General features: G+C 42.0%; 1 protein-coding gene across 16 annotated transcripts in view; it reads right to left on the reverse strand.

The window, feature by feature from the left end:
* Positions 1 to 17,181, reverse strand: part of kif1aa (kinesin family member 1Aa) — a 36,958-nt gene that overhangs the window by 12,864 nt on the left and 6,913 nt on the right. For 4 of the 16 annotated variants that reach the window (XM_035648293.2, XM_035648291.2, XM_035648290.2 and 1 more), the window contains exons 3-30: positions 15,402 to 15,475; positions 15,111 to 15,293; positions 14,929 to 14,994; positions 14,672 to 14,850; positions 14,409 to 14,520; positions 14,063 to 14,140; positions 13,828 to 13,893; positions 13,710 to 13,727; positions 13,522 to 13,600; positions 13,332 to 13,410; positions 12,932 to 13,074; positions 11,967 to 12,005; positions 10,179 to 10,381; positions 9,234 to 9,313; positions 8,854 to 8,929; positions 8,137 to 8,216; positions 7,872 to 7,978; positions 7,684 to 7,764; positions 7,376 to 7,556; positions 7,063 to 7,135; positions 6,595 to 6,685; positions 6,343 to 6,491; positions 6,071 to 6,249; positions 4,896 to 5,033; positions 3,041 to 3,358; positions 788 to 906; positions 592 to 677; positions 365 to 500 (exon numbers count right to left, since the gene is read on the reverse strand). In XM_035648293.2, the coding sequence (XP_035504186.1) occupies positions 365 to 500; positions 592 to 677; positions 788 to 906; positions 3,041 to 3,358; positions 4,896 to 5,033; positions 6,071 to 6,249; positions 6,343 to 6,491; positions 6,595 to 6,685; positions 7,063 to 7,135; positions 7,376 to 7,556; positions 7,684 to 7,764; positions 7,872 to 7,978; positions 8,137 to 8,216; positions 8,854 to 8,929; positions 9,234 to 9,313; positions 10,179 to 10,381; positions 11,967 to 12,005; positions 12,932 to 13,074; positions 13,332 to 13,410; positions 13,522 to 13,600; positions 13,710 to 13,727; positions 13,828 to 13,893; positions 14,063 to 14,140; positions 14,409 to 14,520; positions 14,672 to 14,850; positions 14,929 to 14,994; positions 15,111 to 15,293; positions 15,402 to 15,475 (3,213 nt within the window). The remainder of the gene's footprint in view (positions 1 to 364; positions 501 to 591; positions 678 to 787; positions 907 to 3,040; positions 3,359 to 4,895; positions 5,034 to 6,070; positions 6,250 to 6,342; positions 6,492 to 6,594; positions 6,686 to 7,062; positions 7,136 to 7,375; positions 7,557 to 7,683; positions 7,765 to 7,871; positions 7,979 to 8,136; positions 8,217 to 8,853; positions 8,930 to 9,233; positions 9,314 to 10,178; positions 10,382 to 11,966; positions 12,006 to 12,931; positions 13,075 to 13,331; positions 13,411 to 13,521; positions 13,601 to 13,709; positions 13,728 to 13,827; positions 13,894 to 14,062; positions 14,141 to 14,408; positions 14,521 to 14,671; positions 14,851 to 14,928; positions 14,995 to 15,110; positions 15,294 to 15,401; positions 15,476 to 17,181) is intronic. The other 12 variants (XM_035648301.2, XM_035648300.2, XM_035648299.2 and 9 more) reach the window with 5 other exon arrangements.

A 17,181-nucleotide genomic window follows, 5' to 3' on the forward strand; every position in this document is an offset into this window, starting at 1 on the left:
GAGCACAGAACAAAAAAATTAGATACTCCATGTCGCCGGCCAAGTTCAGTCTCATGTCAGCAAACTCAGTTGTGTTTGTGGTTTAAGACTCTCCTCCTTGCGCACGGGCGCGCACACACACCTTGTCGTCATGATTCTGCCCCATGAATTACTAAGACTCTAGTTTGTAGTGGTCTTTGATATAGTTATTTTGATTTCCATTCCTTGTGATTTATTTTGTTTGAGGTTTCCTTTTTGCTACCCAAAGACTGCAAGTCTCTTTTTGTTTTCTTTGATTTAAAAAAGGTGGGTTTTTTTGCACTTTGCATTCCTGCTCCTTCACCTCCTGACACCTTGTGTCCATTCACTCGTAAAATACGATTACCCGCACATGTGTTGTTGTTGACCTCATCGGCTGAGGGTCCCATTTCTACGTTCTGCCCCTCCCCCTCCACGAAACGAAGCTCCTCCTGGGAAATCCCTGTACGGGACAGTCCCGCAGAGCAGGACTCGGACTGGAACTGCAAGAGCAAGTTTCAAAACAGACTGGTTAGAAAGCAACTGTGTCCAAAAAATGTCCATGTATAGTAACATATAGTGAGTTTCTCTTACCTTTTCATATTGCTGATCCTCGAAGGAGATTTTGGCAGTGCCCGACTGCCTTACCCCTGAGCCGTAGTCGGGAGCTTCCTCATCCGCTGGAGGGAAACACAAAGCACCTTCACTTCACTCCCTCAAGAAGTCACACACAGTCTGTCCTTCCCAATCCCTTCATGCCTCGTGGTGAGGCGGAGGATCGGAGCCTTACCTGATATGGCCTGCACCGCCACTCGGAGGAAGCCCTTCACTTCCCCCTTGTCGCTCACGATGGCCACGCGGTGGACGAGAGGAACCGGGTACAGCAGGTTACTCAGATAAACAAAAGCTCTGGATATGGAGCAGAAAGGGAGACAAATAACAAAAGATTAGCAATGAGCGGAGACGTGTCACACTTGATTTGAGTTCACTGGACTGGACAACAGAACACAGAGCAGCGAAGCAACCAAACAGAAGCTGGGACTGCTCTTGCGATGGCCATGGCTGCCCTTTACTATCGCTTCTTAGGGGCTTTACCTCACCAGCTAGAAATCCTGATTCTATCAGGACAAGTATGGGACACATGCAGTATTCCTTAACTTCTGTACTATACTAATGAAAGCTTGATGAAGCTAAGGAGCATGTATGCAGTAAGAGTCCACTTTAAATTCTTTCATTGACTTCAGAGTATTGGAAACTAGATCAAAACTAAACTGGAGAGCAGATGTTTTTCTCATCCGTATCTCGTAATATTACTTGATGATTATACTCCATGTACTACCATGTCCATGAACAACATGTACAGGTACGTGCCTCTATATACTACAGTAAGAATCAAATATACAGAGCCAAACGTAAAAAATAGAGGCACTACAGGTTTAGATGAGGAATCATTAGATCTGAATTAAACTAGAGTGACAAAGACTACATTTTGCCTAAGAATTAAAATGACAAGAACTGAATTATAAATGTTTCTCCTACTTACTCCACTACAATACGTGTGATCTTGCAGTCAAAGACCACATTTCCCACAGGCCAATAGGGGTAGACATTTAAGGGTGGAGTGTAAAAAAGGGCCAGGCTTATGACAAGATTGGTGAGGTGCAAAGAAGGCATGCTCAGGAAAAAAAAGGTGAACAAAAATGCTTTCAACCTCTCGACTCAAAGGAATCAAAAGAAAATGGAACAGAAAGTCATCATACCCAACACGGCTCAGCTTGAATAGAAACTGCCAACAGCTTGATATATTGTGTGCTACACCAAAAAAAAACAATGGACGACATCAGAAATCAAAGTTGCACCTCTCAGAGTGCGCATTTGTGCAAAATAGGGGCACTAGGTCATCATCAGACCTATTCAAGTAAAAAAAAAAGAAATTGACAAAAAAAAAAGGTCAAAATTAAAAGAATTGTGCTCTGGCATGCCTAAAAGAGACAGCTGCAGTAGAAACCAGCTCTTTCATCTTGAGATTTGGAGTCTTTCTTGAACTTCACTTTGCTATTTCATGTGAATCATTTTCAGCCTCTTTCATACTTATGCAGGTTTCACAGCGTGGTGGGAACATTTTGCTGTGGGCTCCCCGTGTTATGCAAATCAGACTTCGGCGTACTCCCTGAGACATGTCAGTGCTTTGACTTGTGAACGGTCCTCTTTTAGTCAGTGAGACACACACACCTCAAGCAGCCGTCGAGCATCAACATTGCTTGACTTTTCATGGAAACATGTGGTATGCATCGACTCATCCCTGGCTGACTTAAACACTTGTTTAAGTAGGACATGTGATATGAGTGAGAAGCATTTAGTCTGTGTTTTCGTGTAAAAAAAAAAAAAAAACCAGCATAAAAAAAACAAACATAAACAAGCATCTGATTTGAAATTTCAGATTAAACAAAGAAAACAAAAGATAAACCTTGAAGCCCAGAAATGTCTACTCCAGTGTCCACCCAGTAACACATTCATGAAAAAAAATATAATTAGTAGTTTGACATTTGAGAACATTTGTGTCTCAAACATTTGAGAAACATTGGAAACGACAACCGAGACAGAGAACAGAAACTTGACTTTGAATAGTAAGCGTTACGTTTTTTAAGAGCATTAAATGGAATTAAATTTGGTTTTCAAATCTCCAAGCTAATCAACTGAATTGCTCCAACTCCATGTTGCCGTTACAACTTACTTTTACCAACTGGACTGTATAAAGGAAAATGTCTGTTTGTAAAAACTAGGGTTAATTTGGACAGAAGATTGGTGGCTGCCACCGAGGAAAACAAAAGACACTTATTGCAAAACCTCTTATTTTGATTTTACGTAAAAATGTGCACACGCAATTCAGAGAAGAGTGAGGACGTTGTGCGAACACACTGCTGTACTGCGTCTGTGTTGTGTATGGCATTGTGCTGATGTCTGTCGAGGGAAAAACGGACCCTGCGTCTCAGCGTGAAAGAGCTAGTTCCCTCCACAAGCATGCTCCTGAAACCTCACCAACCTTCCTACTACACTGAATAATGGTGAGCGGTCGTAAAAGGGATCCTGGCCTTCGCTGGAGCCTCGGCAGAGTTCTCCCTCATCATCATCATCATCATCATCACCATCATCATCATCATCCTCATCCTCTCCCCCGAGCTCCAAGCACGGCTCGTCCAAAAAGATATCATCGTCCAGGTCCTCCAACTCCTCCAACTCCTCGTCCCCGCGACCCTCCCGCTGTGAGTCAGCCAGCTCAGTAATTTCAGAGTTGGAGAGGGTCGGGGATGGGGTGGGGTCACTCATGCGCTCACTCATGCATGTGTTGAAAATGGGGTTTCTGGTGCAGCCAGAGACATGGGAACTAGGTTAGTACAGTTGGATAGAAAAGCACACATGAATGACCACTGTGTGGAGCTGCCCACGGCAGAAAACCTTCCTTCTTTTGAACCAAAATCTGCCGTTACTGTCGGTTTACTGGACAGCGTACTGTGTGGTGGAGAGTACAAATGGAAGAGTGCAAAAAAGCAAGCATATACTCAATTGTGCCGACCGTGAGCCAGATGAGTGACCGAGGATACATGACTAGGTAGAGATACCCTGTAGCAAAGAGGCCACTCGTTTTCCAGGTATCACAGGAGCCAGATACACAGACTAGGTTTGGGTAATCCTATAGTCATTTATACATTAATTCAACATCCTGAGGGATTGTGAGCCAATTCTGTCCCTGCTGGGAAGTGAGTGGCTATTGGATTACCTCACCGAGTCACTTGGGTGATTTATTCACGAATAATTACTTTAAAACTATCCAAAATAACCACACTGCTGAAGTTCAATATCGATTTAGTGAGGATATATTTATATATAACAACAACAACCCTCTGTTGACATTAGCAAATTTTCATCAACAGCAATGGCATATCTTTAACAGTGAAATAAACAGCCTGAGGACTGTCTTTGGTTTTGGATAGGTCTAAGAATAAAGATATATATTCTTTATATTTGTATATATATTTCCGCTTCATTTGTGTTGCAGTTGGCTAAATGTGCCAGCATTACTCATTGTAAAATAGATATTATGAATGAGTTGACAATAACATACTTTACATTGCTGCCTGATCATTTTTTGTTTGTCTGGCAGGAGCTAGATAACATTTTAAAGGCTTGATATGCTGAATATTATGTAACAGGAGCATGAGACTATGTGTGGGACCCATCTGCAAGAGAGAGAGAGAGAGAGAGAGAGAGAGAGCTTGGCAGAGAGGTGGGAGGATGCAAGCCTCAGTGGGTGAGAAAGAAACAGCAGCCTTTGGGTTGGAGAACCGAAGAGATTTGTTTTTCGTTTCACAGCAGATTTTTTTCCATTAGGTGGGGCAGGCAACAACAAACACTGATTGTCAATCCTTCCTGTTTGTTAAAGCTATCCAGTGGAAATACAGATGATTCACAGTGACATCAAGAAAAAGAAATTTGAAGAAGAAACATGATCACATACAATTAAAAAAACTGACAATTAACTGAAGAAAGGAAAAGATACTGTCTGTTAATTTGTTACATTTCAAATGCTGCACATTTGTGAACACTGTACTGTATGTTGTCTATAAATTCTTATTAATGATGGCCAGTAAGTCCTTCATACAAATATAAATGTTTTAATAGTTAAAATGGTGAGATATGACGGGATGTGTGAGCACTTGTTGTCTCCATCATTATAGTCCATCAGTTGACCACATGCTCAACAGCAAACAGCTTCCCATTATTCTGAATGGGCTTCTGTTTGCTCGCTGTTGTTCTCCCTTGTCCTTTGTATGAGCTCAGTATGACTGCCTGCCTGTCCTATTAATAAACTACATAAGGATAATGTGCTCAGCATTTACCTGCCAACCAGACGGAACCAGGGGAAGCGGTCATAAAAGGGGTCACCTCCAGTCATCACATTTTCACAGTCCTCGGTGGTGTTGTTGGGCACATCGGCAGCGCGGTCGTACATCTCTCTCATGAGGTCGAGCCGCTGCCTGCGATGGTCAACAGCAATTATCACGGTTACTGTAAGTCGTTCATAAATGGATGTTCCACAGCATGGAGTTATTGGAAACATAATTGGAGTGAACCGTGTAGTTTATGTGAAAGTTATTCCTCATAGATGCTGAAGACGTCTCCCCTTCTGTGACTGCTGCATATCAGATGCCCACAGAACTTTCTATCTAGTAAAAAAAATATTTGGGATATTTCTAATGGAATAATCTGATCCAGGGTACAGACCAAGCAAATTTAATTTGGTATTTAATAATTAAAAAAAGCTACAAGAACATGGAAAGTATATTAGCAATATATCAGCATCAGAATTTTTAAAGCAATGTGAAGACATAATGCCTGTTCATGTACAGCTGTTTCAGAAAGTATTTAGACATCTACACTCTTTACTCACATTTTATTCTGTTATATTGTAATTTTAAATGGATCAGGACAAGGCTCAGACTTAAATATGAAGCCCAGACTTAAACCTAAAACTTAAAGTACAATAACTAACTGTGCAATATTTATATTTAGTCTCCATGTGCAACTATTGCTACTACTCTGTATATAGTATGTATATACCTTTGTTTTTTTTTTATTTTATGTTATTTTTTGGTAAGATTTTGTACATACTACCCCATTTTTGTAAATTTCTTTATATATTCTTCTGTCCACTTTGCTGCTGTAATACCCAAATTTACCCAAATGTACCCATTGTGGGACGAATAAAGGTATATCTTATCTTATCTTAAACTTAAAAATCTGTGAAGAGACCTGACGATGTCTGTTCACAGATACTTCCCATTCAATAAGACGGAGCCTGAGAGGATCAGCCTAGAAAAGATGGGATAAACTTCAAAGATCCAGCTGTGCGAAGCTTTTAGAGATAAAAAGCTGTAACTATGGCTAAAAGGGTTTCTAATGATTAGTGACTTAAGGGGCAGTTTTTGATTCATTAATAAATTTGCAAAGATTTCTTTGACACACTAAAGTGAAGGGTCCTGAATACTCTGCACCGGTACCTCAGCCACTGTACCTTAGCTTTCCTAATGTCCAGTAATGGGTGGCACCATTCTTCTGATCCTGCACCTCCACGGCCACAATGGTGCGGGGGAAGTGTCGCTTCTCCTTTTCTTTAGTTGCCTCCGAGGGCAACAGGTCAGGAGGCAGCGGGGAGTAGAGAGTGTCCGTCAACAGCACAAACTGGAACTGGACCTACGGGGACACACAAAGCATCTGTACGGTCAAACAGCCTTATTGTAACATCAGATCATACAGTGGAGTATAAATCACAATAACACCTCAGACCTTTTTCTTGAGCTCCACACTGATGGCATTGGCCTCCTTAAGGAAGATGGCGTTTCCCCACAGCAGGTCACGAAGAGAGGTGAACTGGTAGCACCTCCACTTGCGGAAGCTCCACACGGCTCGCTCCCTCTCCCTCTCCGTCCACTGCACTGTGGGCCAGAGGGGAAACAGATCATCAGATCATCATTACGAGGATTTTCTCACCGACAACCTAGACGCGGACAGGTGCACATGTCCGATTATTCGCACTACCTTCTTCTTCTAGCTCCTCCTCTTCCTCTGGAGCTTCTGGGTAATAACGGTCCACCTGCTTCTGAAGAGCTTCCAGCTTGCTCTCATAATCCTAAACAATGAAGATCCATATTACAACACCTGGTTGTGGCACATTAACAAGACATTTAGGAACAGAAGGTCCGTCAAATAAGTGAACAACCCCATTGATTGGCATTGAAAAAGATAATTAAACCTCATTCAAAAGTGTTAATCTGTTGTATGTAAAGCATGGAAAAATATCCTGTGACTTATTTCATATAACATTTGAGAAACAACAACTTTGCATACAAAATCAAGAAAATACTGCTGCAATATTTACATTATTTTGGTATTTTTTAACTTGAATCGGAACCTCTGCAAATAACATTATCTTGGTTCAGTTACTGATTCAGGCCTGCGGAACGCCAGTGTGTGTTCTTTGGTGATGAGAGCTTCTCATTACTGTACCAGTCTTTGCTGTTCCAGAAGGTTGTTGGCCTCCTCTCTTTCTTTGCGATACTGGTCCTCCAACTCATGCAGCCTGCAGACACAACCACGAGTGAACAAAATAGGCTGGAAAAAAGACGATGCCTCACCTCAAAGGAAACACTACTTTTCATTTTTGTGTCCTAAAACCACAATGCACTGCTGGCTTGTATAATGTGGTATTACTTCTTTACCTGCAATCTTACATGTTGTAATCTGCTGTGACTGTCTACAATACGGCAATGAGACCCCTATTGTTCTACCTCCTACACAGTCGTTCTGTTCCACAAAGTACCTCTGTTCCATTTCCTGTTTCATGTCAATGCCCTGTTTATCCAGCAGCTCCCTCTGGGCAAAGGCCCAGTCCACGGGCTCAGCCGGTGTTTCAGCACAGGGGGTCCGCTCCCTCTCAGCCCGAGCCTGCTCAGGGTGGTTGAACCGGAACACATGGCTCTTGCCCAGGATGATGCGATTTCCTGTAGGCAAATAAAAAAATCAGAACCCAGTAGGGTAAATGTATGCATAAATAGTGCACAACATAGGGCTGGGTAGCAGCAGGACCGGTGAAAGTGAGGGAGGCAGAGAAGAAGATTCCTTACTGACCTGATCTGAGGACGGTGGGCTCTGTCACTCTCTTTCCGTTGACATAGGTCTCAGCTCCTTCACACGGCTCTAAGACTACCACTGTTTAGGAACAGAGAGGAGAATTTAAGGCTCAACTTCATGTCTGTCGATATGAAACTCTGACGCACACAACATAAAGCCTGTGGAGCAAGACAAAGGTCGCTCACTTTCTCCCGTCGGACCAGTGGAACTAGTGAAAGTGCAGTGCTCATCCTTGATGAAGTGGCCACTGAGGACGATGTCCTGACGACTGCTGGCATCTAATCGACCAACCCTAAAAAAAATCAATTTGACAATATAAGAGCAAGTAATTCAACTAAATTCTCTGTGCTCTTTTTTAATAACATCTCAACTATTCCTCTTTCAAAATTGAGTATTCTTGTTTCTTTAGGTATAACCCTAATAATACGCAGTCAAACGCCAATATCCAACCTGGTGATCCCGTCTTTAATGTAGTACAGCAGGCACTCGGACATCAGAGGATCCTCATTGAGGTTCACCAAATGTGGCGTCTGACACGGAACAAGAAAATGAATTCACTCACGTTAGAAACGGTGAGTAACATTCAGTACGTAAATCGTTTATTATGTTATTTACAGTATAACATATGCACACTTTGCCCGCAGAGGGCTGAAAAGCAATCTCCCCCAGAAAGAAACCATCAGTAACCATGCAGTTAGATTCACTCCCCACGGCTTCACAGCATGGGTGTTTAATGTTGTTTCAGGCAGATGTTACGGGGCTGGAGGCAAACAGCCATAAATCAAAGTCACGGGGGGAACTAACATTATCTTTTTCCCCCGTGTGTACACCCATTGCTGCCTTCAGCGCAGTGAGGGAGTGTTTGAAGTGAGTAATGAAGTAGATTTACAGTAACACTTAATGAAAAAGAAAAAAAGCCCTTGTCTCCTCTTGCCTTGGCGAGGTTCTTGCTGAAGTGAGAGCACTCAGAGAAGAAGTTTTGAACACTTCACAGCTACTGTACGAACCTCATTGGGAGAAAACAGCCCGACTGTGTCGATAAACACAGCCTGGGGCTTTCTAGGGTTATCGGAGGGCTTTGGGGTAAATAAACAAGCATTTTAGTTCATCACTTTAAAAAAAAAAACAAGCATCACATCACAGAGGAGTTTAGGAAGTGTCTCATACCTTCTTAGGGGAGAACACGCCAACTGTCCCGCCATCCTCTCGCATTGCTACACCCATTTCTGCCAGCAAGGCCTCTCTGTGGATGAAGGATACATGTGTTATACACTAGAAAAATGAGATTAGTAATTACATTTTAATATTTCCTGCAACATTCTCAAGTAATCTTCAAAACAGGTTCAATATGTCCTGTTTTTTTAAATACCTAGATCATTTTGTGTCTGTTTTAAACCATTTCCTGGTGAAATCTTTTTTCTCACAGATTATTTATTTGTTATGGCAAGTGCTTTATTCTAAGAGAATAAGTGAATCTCAAAAGTGAATTTGCTACTAAAAATAAAATAACTTACAATAAAAGTGAAGTGGAACAATGAATCGCTAACCTTTCCATTCTAATGGCCTCTGTTCGGCGAAGTTTCTCCTCCCAGGTTTCATTGAGTTCAGCAATGATTTTCTCTGTTTCCTGACATTTAAAAAAGGCAGCGGCAATTAAAGTAAGCAGTCATTTCAAAATCAAGTGGGGTGAGGAAGGAGTTATATATATTTTGGTCAGCAAATCCCATGAAAAGCCCAAAACCAACAATGAAGTACTGTCTGTCAGATAAAGCTGGATGTAGCTTTTCCCTCAGTGCCGAAGAGCTTGATTGTTGCCCCCAAAACTATATAAAAACACATCATGGGCCAAACCATTAAACTAGGTGATACGTTCCTTATCTACCATTTAAACAGACACAGTATTTTATTTTGAGTTAATCCAACATACACTATCCTGCTGCTGTAAATACTCACTAAAACACTGTGGCTAAAAATAGGCCCCAACAAATGTAGTGTGATATTGAGTAGGGTTTGCTAAAAACTACAGAGCCCATATGTTTTTCTTTTCAATTCTTTTTTAATCTTTTTTCAATCATGGCACAACAAAGAAGGGGCGTTCTGAGTTGGGGGTTTAACGTGCTAACCATGAACTGAAATGCCTCGGTTCAAATTGGGCTGGAGAAACATATCCTCTCTCTCCTGAGGCTAAATAGTTTAGTAGTCTGTTTCTCCACCTTCAGTAGAAATGACCTCGCGAGGCTGGGGAAGTCAGACAGTAAGTAGTGAGGGAGACACTGCCAGATTGGTTTTGGTGTTTCCATGGAATTTGTCAACAAGAGATTCACCCTGTCACTACTGAGAGGGTTACAATTACAAATGCTTGGTGAAAGACCCTGAAGATTTACCTGCAAATAATCACAATAAATGCAATTTGCTTGAAATATGCAATATGTACATGCAGTGCAACTGTTTTAACGCAGAATGTCTTTGAGAGTCTGTTATATAGCGTTCACCTTCAGCCTCTCGATGGCCTCCTCGCTGCCCGGGCTGAACATAATGCGGTCGTGCAAACTGGCAATGGACCCAGCACGACTGGACAAGGCTGTGATAGACGGAGAGGGACTCATCCCCGTCATGGCATTGGTCACTGTGGAGAGATCATCCCTTTGATTCACAGCTTGGCCTTTATTGTTATTGTTCTTGTGATCGGACAGGTCTGTCGGAGGTGGGACGGAGTGTACAGGAGGTGGGGTTGGGAAAATCGATAACGGGGGAATAAAGAGATTGAGATACGCAGACAGATAAGGAAAGAGAAAAGAAGGGAGAGTAGAAAAGAAAAAAGAAAGAAGACATGTGGCTTGAAACAAATCTAACTCCCAGAGAGAAATTTTAACGGCTAGAAATACAAGCAAGGCAGTGCCGGTGGAAAGCCACAAGCAAAGGAGACCAACTTAAAAGATGCAACAAGGAGGAAGTCCAGCCATGACCAAAGAAAAGGTAGCTGTCGAACGAAAACATCAAGCAGAGCGTCATATGCAGGATCATACAAAATCATAAAAAAGGTAAAATTGCCACGTATGATTTTATATATACTGTTAATCTGCCATTTTCGAAAGAAAAATCAAGTATGAGACCAAGATTCACTTGCTCATTCCAAATCAAGCATCGTCAAAATGCAAAAAGAAAATGAGTCATCGTGTACGGAAAATAAAGTACGCAAGCCCATGTGCAGATACGACATAATGACTCATTTTTAATAGGGTCGCATTTCCTGCAGAGAACGTTGAGAAGTCAGAACTCCCAATTAAGATTATTATCTAAAAAGCAGCAAGATGCACTGAATGTTCCGCGTGCTTCTCTAAGATTAGCAATGTCAAACGAATTACAGGAGGTAGAAATCCTTTTCTCTGGCAGTGAACCAGACACGGTGATGAGTTTGTTCCGACGGCCTTAAAATGCCTCGCTGGACATTTTTCCAATTGTAATTAGTACGTGTTACATCGTGTTCCGTGTTTTCTGTTCACTGTCTTAGCTTGGCATTGTGGGATGGCACCACCAAGGCCTGTGATAGATTCTACAAAATAAAGAATATCAACCCTGCAGCTGCTGCTATGGCAACGCAAAGCAATAAATTGGGAAACTGCATCGCACCCATCCATCTGGACAGGCTGTTGCCCGCCAAGATGGATCACACAATATCACCTTCGCAGTGCGGTTGATGAAGTCCTTTACTATGGAAAGACTGTAAAAATTGATGGCATAACATGAGATGACTACTTCACAGATCCAATATTATGCAAGTGATAATGCTCTGTCTGCGACCGAAGACTGCATCATCATCTCATGTTTACTGCTCGATCTCTTTCCCTTTATGGTTGCCGACAGGAGTCGATAGAGCCAGACAGACCCCGTCAGGGGAATGAAAGGGCTACAGTCTCTACATCAGGGAAATTAAAGATGAAAGGGATGAAACATATCTCATCATATTGGAGCCCATAAACTCCCATATTGTATTTGTCCCAACGATGCCTCAACTCCGAGGTCGTAAACAAATGGCTCCATGAGAACCTGAAGATTAGAGCCAAAATGACAAAGCCTGACTCTCTAACCTTAGTCTTGTACGACGTGAAAAATATATACTCTGCATTACCATTAGCTACTTAGCCTTAAACATTATGTTCAACTCCTTCCTGATGTTGAGACACTGCAAAAAAAATAGAAAAGCTACAGTTCACAGCCGCAGTAAGCGCCGATGATGCTAAGCCGCCGCAAGAGCAAAAGCGAAGAGTCAGAAAACACACATTTCAAACCCTCTATCTCAGGAGCGGACCCTCGATAAGCTGGGAGAAGAGAAGGTCAGGAGAGGCAACAGAGAGACAGAGAGAAAAAGAGAGAAAGATAGCGAAAACACATTTAGAATTTAAAGAAAAAATGTTCATTTATTTAAACATTCCCTTATTATTTGATGTACACCAGTACAAATTATTATCAATTTGGCTTCACTGCTCTCAGTGCATAATATGATACATTTACTTTTGCGATCACATTTTTCTCTTCTCCATGAAATGCTCCCAGGTTTAGCTGCAACAATGGTTACAAGAAAAACATTTTTGTGAAATTTATTTTCTACTTTAGAGCTCTTTCAATCTCCTCAGCCTCCTACATGAAATGGGATATGATTCATGCTTGTCTTGTAGTTGGCCTGTTTAATGGTGTGACCCATCCTGTGTCACAGAGTGAAAGTAAATGGGTTGTCCCGTCACGGACCCTAACCCTAATTATTGTTGCCGTTTCAGTTCAACTTCATCTAAATGAAAGCACACGGCAGAGCAGGCAGGGCTACGGCATGGCTGGATTATTGAAGCACAGGAGTAGAGCCTGAAGATTTTTTTGACAAAAATGTGTAACTTTTTATACTTTTTAAACCCTCAATTGAGCTAGCTTGTCGCTTTTTTGATGCTCCCAATAGGAATAAAGCGTACGTTGACATTTGAGATAATTTGCATCTGCTCCATGTATTGTGTATGACTTCACACTGTCTGCACTGGTTCTTATTCTATCTGAACACACCTCAACACAGACACACAAACACACACAAACACAGTCAATGTGTGTGAGCATAGGGACAATAACAGTGTAGCTTCTGAGGGGAAAGGTTTAGGCTGATGGTTTTTCATTGACAGGAATGTAAAAGAAACCATCGAAAGTCTGAAAAATTTATCTGATTACACCAATGATCACACAACTCCAATAAAGGATTCCTTACTGTCAATGATGTCACCCAGGCCCTGGGAAAAGAGGAGATCTTTCAGGCGAGACACCTCCTCCTTCAGCTCGCGCACCAATCGGTTGTTGGGATCCTCATTGATGACGGCGTTACAGCGAATCTGCTTGGCGCGGTCCGCGTACCTGTGTGTATGAGGGAGGCCTCACTGAGCAACGAAAAGGCACACACACACACACATTCCCCATCTCCCCTGACACCACCCATCCACACGAATCTGCAGCCTAGCACTGCAGCTGCAAAAGGTGAGAAGTGTTTGAAGTGGGAAACTGAACTGCTGCGGAACATGTGTATTATGTAACTCTCACTGGCATCAGCGTCCTTCAAAGTCACATTCACCAGCTGTGTGGGAGGATAAAGGTGTTTGGTGTCTGCGCTCTACCTGAGTGTGCTGAGGGTCTCATCGTAGTTGATGTCGGCCGGGCTCAGGGCAGCTACCATCGCAGTGCGAGAGTTCCCCCCTGACAGAACATAGGAAAGAGAGTGATTAGAACATCATGGGTTAAGTTTCTCAAAAGCTGATGGATCGTCAAAATATTAACAAGCCAAACAGAGAAATGTGTTGTTCATACCTAAATTTTCTCTCAGCAGCCAGGTCAAAACTGAGTCTCTGTAGGGGATGAAGCTTTCCACCTTTTTCTTCTTTTTATTCTGAGTATAACATTAAAACACATTAAAATCAATGTATTTATCTGGATTCAGAAAAATAATTAATATATTAATAACTATAAAACAAAAGTAAAGGAGACAAATAAATTACCTTATTCGGCCCAGAGTCCTAAAATGAAGTAGCAGGAGAAGAAAAAAGAAAACACATGTTTATTCTATATAATATCTGCTTTATCTTACAATAGTCAATACACAGGCAACATACATACCACTTCTGCCAAAGCAGAGATGACTTTCCCCAGTGTGGTGAGAGATTTGTTGATATTTGCTCCTTCCTGTGAGCAAAAGAGTCAGAGAATGATTTTTAACATATATAGTTATACTCAAATGTTATAATAAACTGCCTCGCTGGATCTTATCATATTTGTTTTCCATAAAGGCAAGTAAATATAAATATGAGCAACTTCATGTGTGTGAAATGCAGAGGAGGAGAAACATCTTCACCTTCAGCCTTGTCCCTTTGGCTCCAGTAGAATCTGCTCTCTCACTGCCGGCCAGATCCACCAAACTGATTTTGCTGACCTACAACAGAAAACCCCCCAAAATAAGCACAAATAAATAAAATGCATCGCATCATCTGACAACAGTAAAGCTACTCATCTTACTCGCGAAGTTTCATAAAAAAAAATTGGCTTTACAACGTTCCGTTATCACGATGACCTTCAAGCGATCATTGATTTCCAATTTACGACGAGCTTTTAATTAATTGCGATCGATCGGCTCGTAGATAAGCAGAGGATACAGGTCGATGTTAAATGGGTTCACCCGGGATGAGATTAAACCCCTCTACCTTCTCGGAGGTGTTGTCCGTCTCAGCGTCGTGGCGTTTCTGAGTGAAGATGATGTTGAAGACGGCGTGCGAGCGGCTGCTCGTCTCATTCATGTTGGTGGCGGCCACAGTCCTGTACAGACAGTGAACACACTTTTTGTCAGTTGTTGACCAAAAAATGGCACACACTCCTGGTGTGTGCCATTTCAATCTCCACTTTTTTCTCAGTGATGTCTTTCTGTAGATTGACTAGCAATAAGCAAATATGAGTTTTTTTTATTGACCTGGCCTTGTTGCCAGAGTCCATCAGGTCCTGGATGTCATTGTAGGAGGTGACCGCCAGCTTGGACAGGTCCTCCACGTAGGGTCCCATCAGAGGATGTTCTCTTACACGCAGGTGCCCTTTGTTTTTGGGGTTCAGCAAGTCTCGCACACGTTCACAGTAGATCTCCATGTAGCTGACCTGTTCAGAGTCATCATATTAGCTTGACGCTAGATGAGTTCAGGTGCACTGAGGATACATTGGGGCACGTGCACTTACCTCCACAGAGTAAGACATGCTGTTGTCTGTTTTGTTATTGAACTTGGTGAAAAGATCTTCACACAGCTGGAAAAGGAGAAAATGAAGAACATTATTTCCAAAACTGTTCCATCTAAGAAATTCAGAAACACCTTTCCTTTAATCCTTTCTCAGTGCTGGTCAGGTGATTTTTAAATCTGTACCAAGGGAATGATTCCTTGTTGATCTTTGACATCCTGTTTCCCCATCATGGTGTAGGACTTGCCAGCGCCCGTCTGACCGTAAGCAAAGATGCAGACGTTGTAACCCTCGAAGGCGTGAAGCAACATCTCCTCTCCAATATCTTTGAACACCTGCACCTGAGAGGCATAGTTGACGTCCTCGGGCTGTGGACAGAGATGAACAATCAGCCATGTGAACCTTGAAATGTGTGCGTTTGTTTTTGCGGCGGTGTCTTTGCTGCGTTTGCACTGTAGGGGCGCAGAAGTAGTTACCGAGGTGTGGGACCAGTAGGAGTAATCAAAGTTGAAGCTCTTGCTGTCTTTGGCCTGCTTGGGGTTGATGATGGCTGAAAGACAGGACAAGGAACACGGGTCAGTGGGAGGGTGAGAGCGGTCCATGTGAAACTGTATCTGAGCTGGGTCGGTGTAACGCCGTGCTAAAAGAGCTGAAAAGGCCTGAGTCACATCTTCTCTCTTTACCAGTACTGATCTTTAGTATTAAGGACAGCAGATATTTTTGGGAGAAGAAATTTGTTGGCATTTTTTTGGAAGGGTAAAAACCTTTTTCCCCACTGAGTGCGGTATAGCATGGGATAAGTTTTTCATTTGTCAGTTTAAAAATAGAAAATCATTCCCATTTAAACATAAGTCTGGTTGCCTATTAAAGACATTTTATTTTTGAAAACTCAAATAGAACCTAAAGGGAATCAGGGACAGTCAAATATGTCCTTTTTAGGCAACAGTGAAATGACAGAGAGGAACTCAACTTTTGAAATGGCGTTATGTACTGTACAGCTGAGATGCGTACAGCTCTGTGAGGCTGCGACACTCAAAACAAAATGTGTTGGTTTGAAATCCACCCTGACTTCCTACTTCCAATTGTACCGTACGGCCTGATGGTAGTACCACGTGAAAAAGCCATGTTGTAAAAGAAGCAGGTTTCTGCGGCGCAGTGGCCATTTTGGAAAAGCTCAGACTCAGCTCGTCGGGCTCAGCTCATCTTTCAGCAAGTCACTCGACAACCACCAGCAGCCTTGAGCTGCACCGTGTCAGGCTCAGTCGTTCTTTGTCAGCCGTCTGACAAAACCCCACCTGAGTAAATCCTATAATATTCAGTTTTTTTCCAGACTGTCACACAAGTATTTACATAATTTAGGGCTTCCAGTTTTCACCACCTGTGCTGTAGAGCAATTGTGTCAAAATGAGTCAAATCTCCCATCAGCACTTAAAAAAACCATTATACATTAATTAAGTGAAGTAAGACTTTCTGTCACAGTCTAAACAATATGATGCTTTGGGTGACGAGTGATGACTCAAGAAAATCTTTGTAAATAATAATGCCTGATCAAATTTTTCCTATTGATATCAGACCTCACTTACTATTGAAGTAACTATTCATTGTATGAGGATGAAACATATTGTTTTGATCAATTAATTTGTAAGTTATGTTACTGCCATTGTATTCTCGAGGTTTGATGCTTCTAACTGAAGGTTATTATCTGATGCTAATAAAGCTGTATAAGTATGAGCATCGGGAAATGTTACAGGTATCATTACTGCTGCCAAAAAGAAAACACATTCCTTGTTGGTAAATGAATGATTTCTTTTTGAAATTTTTTTTCTTGTGTGAACTTTTGTCTCTATGTTCTACAACAACATAGAGACTGGAACTACATGTTACACTATTTTAGTTAAATATGAGTTATCAGACACAAAAACACAAACTACTCCTTTTTCTAATGTATCTTTTATACTCAAGTGCTGAAATCAAATGCTTTTTGTGTGAATAACAAAACACACAACGTACAGTATCTGGTGTGGTCTGGTGATGCCAGCTATGAGAATGCTTCTTCCAGTCTCCCAAAGCTCCAGACACCAATTTCTCTAGTGCTAATGCAGATTCGGTCGATAACAGAGGAAAAGACCCAGGGCTAAGTACTGTACACTCCGAAGTAAGTGTACACGGGACTGTTTCCTCTCTACTCTGTTAGTGTGTTTCCAGCTATGAAATATAGGCCAGTGTGGCTGACTCTGGCTGTTTCTGGTTTCAGGC

The sequence above is a fragment of the Scophthalmus maximus genome, chromosome 13 (genome assembly GCF_022379125.1).
Source record: "Scophthalmus maximus strain ysfricsl-2021 chromosome 13, ASM2237912v1, whole genome shotgun sequence".
NCBI lineage: Eukaryota > Metazoa > Chordata > Actinopteri > Pleuronectiformes > Scophthalmidae > Scophthalmus > Scophthalmus maximus.